The sequence below is a fragment of the Humulus lupulus genome, chromosome 9 (genome assembly GCF_963169125.1).
Source record: "Humulus lupulus chromosome 9, drHumLupu1.1, whole genome shotgun sequence".
Lineage (NCBI taxonomy): Eukaryota > Viridiplantae > Streptophyta > Magnoliopsida > Rosales > Cannabaceae > Humulus > Humulus lupulus.
This window is the reverse complement of record NC_084801.1, coordinates 115,528,817-115,533,811: the sequence shown is the minus strand read 5'-3', so window position 1 is coordinate 115,533,811 and position 4,995 is coordinate 115,528,817. Positions and strand designations below refer to the sequence as shown.

At 30.4% G+C, this 4,995-nt stretch overlaps 1 protein-coding gene across 1 annotated transcript; it reads left to right on the top strand.

Annotated features, from left to right (window-relative positions):
• Window positions 1-2,274: 2,274 nt before the first annotated feature.
• LOC133800964 (CASP-like protein 1C2) lies at window positions 2,275-3,660 on the top strand. The gene is made up of 3 exons (XM_062239079.1): window positions 2,275-2,429; window positions 2,523-2,625; window positions 3,117-3,660. Exons 1-3 carry the CDS (start codon window positions 2,275-2,277, stop codon window positions 3,339-3,341), a joined length of 483 nt encoding a protein of 160 aa, XP_062095063.1. The 3' UTR covers window positions 3,342-3,660.
• The last annotated feature ends 1,335 nt before the right edge of the window (window positions 3,661-4,995 follow it).

Here is a 4,995-nt window from a genome sequence, read left to right as displayed (position 1 = left end):
TTTACTTTGTATTTTTTGTAGCTAAACACTACGCCATATACATCAGCATAGATTAATGAAATGCGACAACACTGGGCGAACCATATGCTACCGATAATTCAAAGTCATCGTCCCACATATTAGGTTTTTTTTTTTACTTTTTCTTTTTCTTTCTTACTATATGTCTAGCTAGCTAGTGTAATATTTGTTAATTTTGTATGTTTAACAACAAATATTATAATTTTGTATATTTAGCTAGCAAAAAACATATTATATCTACACATTTCAGTTTTATTAATGAAAATTCACAATTTAAATTTTCATATAATTTAGATTTTTTAATTAATATATTTAATTCTATTTAAAAAAAAAACTAATATATTTATATACTGAAAATAATTATTTAATTATTTTAAAAAAAAAATACAAAAACCAATGATGACTCGTTATATAAGTCATTGAATGTCTACAAAGTCTCCCCATGGGAGACGTCATAGGGCCACTTTAGATGGCTCCTGGAACAACGTCTGCCCTAGGGGGAGACATTAAATGTCTACAATGTCTCCCCCATATAGCCATTAAATGCCTATTTTGTTGTAGTGATAGATTCAAATACCTATACATAGCTTTCTTTAACTCAATCAAGGGTTGGAGATACTTGAGGCCTATAATTGTTGTTGATGGAACTTTCTTGAAAAATGCACATGGCGATACCCTATTTCTAGCATCAACGTTTTTATCTTGGCTTTTGGAATAGCATACTCTGAAAATGATAACTCATGGCTTTGGTTCTTTTCCAAACTGAGAGACACTTATGGAGAACCTGAAGGTATGATAGCTTCAATTATATATTCTTGTTTACATAGAAAAAGGAACTTGTTACCCAAACCAAATACACACATACATGTTATTTCTTTTAGCATATGATTAAAGTAACTGGTTACCTTGACCAAAAATAAATAAAAATGAATAATATCTAATTTTTTTTTTTATTTTACAATATTTAAACTCCACAGGATTGGCTATTGTTTCCGACAAACACAAAAGTATAGACAATGCATTATATATGATGTACCTAAATGATTTCCATGAAGCTTGCATGTTTCATGAAACAAAAAACAAGGTCTATACCGAGAACAAATGTCATCGGTATAAGCCCAAATGTTCTCGGTAGAGCTTATACCGAGAACATGTCTTCGGCATTAAGTCCTCGGTACAGCCGCGTCGGTAGAGGTAAACTTCTACCGACGACATTCAATATGTTCTCGGTATAGGTTGTACCGAGGACAATGTCATTGGTATAGAGTGTAAAATGTCCTTGGCACAACCAACCTAAATTTGTCATATTAATGAAATCTATATAAATGCATACCTTAATAGACCTTATTGATGACTAAATCTTCTTTGGAAGGGAAGATTTATCAAAAACCTAGCTTTTGGGGGCCGAAATCCAAAAAATGGAACAAAAATGGTGGAGAAAACGGGTTTGGGGTTTTTTTTTGTTTCAGAGAAATGAGCTCTCTGTTTGGGGAAGACGAAGTATATAAAGAACCTATACCGAGAACATGTTCTCGGTATAGAGTCCTCGGTACATCAACTAAAATGAAAAAAAAACCGCGTAGATATGGCGTGGTTCTGAATTGTCTATACCGAGAACGTGTTCTCGGTATATGCTTTATTTTTTGTAGTGATCACGTCATCGCTTATCTTGACACGTCACCGCTTCACGTGCCACCACGTGGAAATAGATAATTTTGGGTATAACAATTGGATTATCATTTCGTTCATGACACAATTGATATGCAAACGAATACACAAAATTGACATTTAAACAACTCTTTTTAATATCTATGCCAATTGCAACTACACCATATTACACATATGCTTGTAAAAGAACCCAATACATAGATAGTGCTAATTAGTGTTAATTAATATATAAGATGATCTTCAAACCTTATCATGAAAATTAGTACATCCCCTATAGTCTATATATATAGATATATATATATATTTATTTATAGATATTCATGTAGTAGTTGACCTGATCAGAAGAATTTTTCATGTAAATAAGGTAATAAGTTGACTATATACATAAAATAAAACCCTAGATTTCATATTACACTACGTGTTGGCTCTTACAAGCACAGCATATAATATTGTGTACTTATATTTATATATAGGTTACCAAACCTCAACACATGTCTAATTTTCACATCTAAAACCGTCCAAACTTTTCCCATTTAAATACTTCTCCACAAGACCCTTTTTCCTCTTCAAATTAATCTCAATTAAACCATGGCAAAGTACAGCAAAATCTTGAGCCTTGTGCTGAGGTTTGTAGCCATGGCTGCAAGCGTGGCTGCGGTTGTAGTCATCGTCACCAGCCATGACACTGCTCATGTCTTGAACTTGACTTTCACTGCCAAGTACAGTAACACCCCAGCTTTCAAGTGAGCCATATTCATCCAAAACTATGTACCTTTTTTTCATTGTCTTTTATTCATAGATATGTATACATATATAATGAAATTATATATGTATAGGTACTTCATGATCGTGGAAGCAATTGCAGGCATATACAGTCTGATAACTCTCTTTCTTTCTGGCAAGAACTGGTTTAGGCGCTTCGTTATTATCTTAGATGTGGTAACTACTATACCTCTACGCACTATTTCATCTTCTCAAATTACCACTTTTAATTATTTTTATCTTATTGTTTAATACATATAAGTAATTGGTAAAAATTGATAATGTTTTTAGAATAGTAGTCTGATCATAATTATGATTGAAAAATGGGAATTATTACAAAAAAAAATAAAAAGTGGAGCAATTTTTTTATCTTTACTGTCTAACTTAAAAAGTAAGTTTAACTATAATTTATGAGCCACGATATAATTATTACGAGAAAAATATGTCTGGAAATTAGACAATGAAACTTTAATAAGAAAGAAAATAATCTTTTTCGATGATTTGTTGTAAAGTCATAGCTATTTCTCGACAAGATATCAAAAAAATTATTTTACAAAAAATTACCAAAACAATTGTTATTTAACAAATTGACACTAAAAAATATATAATTTTCCATTTACAACTTATAATTATTAGTGAAAAATATGAACTGTGATGATGTGTTATAGGTTATGACAGTGCTTTTGAGCTCAAGCATTTCAGCAGCATTGGCGATAGGTGATGTGGGAAAAAAAGGGAATGATCATGCCGGGTGGTTGCCCATCTGTGGACAAGTGCCCAAGTTTTGCGACCATGTCACCGGAGCTCTTATCGCTGGCGTAGCCTCGACCATCTTATATTTTGCTCTAGTTCTTTACTCTTTGTACACTGTTTTGGATCCTCTCTTGCTGTGAAGAACTTGATCCTCTCCCATAAGTCATTACGCATATATGTATTGTTATTGCATGGAGTAGTCATGATGGATGATGATCAAGATTATTATTCTCTATTTGAAAATCTTATATCAACTTTATGTTCAAACCACTGATGATCAAAGAGAGAAATTTAGAGTGGTATTGGATAGGAATTGATGATACAGATATTTTGGATAGGTTGATCTTGATTTCATGTTACAATTTCATCATTTTAATTTCTCTTGTATCTTTCTTCTTTTCTTCTTTTTTTTCTCTCCCACCTACCTTCAATAATACTCATCTTAATCTGTTTGTATCTTTTAGCATGTGTTACTATATTAAAAAATGTACTATTTACTATAATGTTGAAGCACACGTGGTTTTATATATTTATCCAATTACCGTTTTAGGTGACAAATTTTAATCTATATATTATTTTATGTGTATATATACACACCATTTTATCACAATCGGTGCAAATTAGTTTTATTTAAAAAAATTATTGATTAATTTTATTATATTTTTATGGTTATCATATAAATTTTAAATAAATAAATAATATTATCTCTTCTATATAATAATAAGTGTGTAGATAATTGAATTTTTTTAATTTAATGGTTTTTTATTTTTTTAATGTTAACTTTAACGAGATATTCTTATATTTAACCGAATATTTTTATATTTAACGGTAATTTATAAATACTTAAACTTAATTAAAATAAAATAAGTAATTAAAAAATTAAAATAAGATATTTTTGAGATATTTTACAATGATAATTATTTAAAAATTATAAATAATTAAACAAATTAAAATATGATATTTTGTAGATAGTTTAGAATGATAATTATTTAAAAATAATAAATAATTAAACAAATAAAAATAGGATATTTTGAGATATTTTACAATGAGAATTATTTAAAAATAATAAAATCATACGTTTTATAACTTAAATAAAATTTAATTAAACTTAAACTCACTTATTAGAATTGTTGACGCTATTTTTCGTCAACTTGGAAATGAAGAGCAATTAAACAAAAATACCAGAGGAAACAAACAATATGGACACGATTTTTTACGTGGTTCAACAGTTAAAATCTGCTTAGTCTATGAGTCTGTGTTATTCACTTGTTTGAATTCTCTCAAAGCTTTCTGAAAGCAATTTTACAAAGTCTTCCCCATACAAAATGTTTAATCCTTACAAATGAATTGTTCCACTCTATTTATAGAGTGGTTCACCGAATATCTTCCTACAAATTTCGGGGAGTTATTATACAAATCAATTAAATAAATGCAATTAAATGCATACGGTTACTACGTACGCATATATATCCCATGATATTTGGGATTTAGTAACAAATTACATCTGATCCCTTAAACATAGGGATTTTACAACAATAAACATGTTCACACACAGCTTACGAGCTTGGACACTAGACTCACATGCCTTCAAGACCGTTCACCCATTGCGAGCTCGACACCTCGGTTCGCCTATGTTCTCAATAAGTAATGTTGTCGAGATTATCCTCTCCGAGCTCACAACACTCGAGCTCGAACCGTCTTGTTTGATGGTAAGAGATTTAGACAAGTATTGAACTATTGTCATTGTTGCTTCGATCCTGACTTATAACCTCGGAACTCCTCCGAGACCACGTA

Bases quoted from the DNA above. Each gene is read 5' to 3' on its own strand.
- LOC133800964 (XM_062239079.1), top strand. From the start codon at position 2,275: ATGGCAAAGTACAGCAAAATCTTGAGCCTTGTGCTGAGGTTTGTAGCC. The intron at 2,430-2,522 runs GTGAGCCATATT...ATATATGTATAG, and splicing joins AGTAACACCCCAGCTTTCAA to GTACTTCATGATCGTGGAAG. The intron at 2,626-3,116 runs GTAACTACTATA...GATGTGTTATAG, and splicing joins TCGTTATTATCTTAGATGTG to GTTATGACAGTGCTTTTGAG.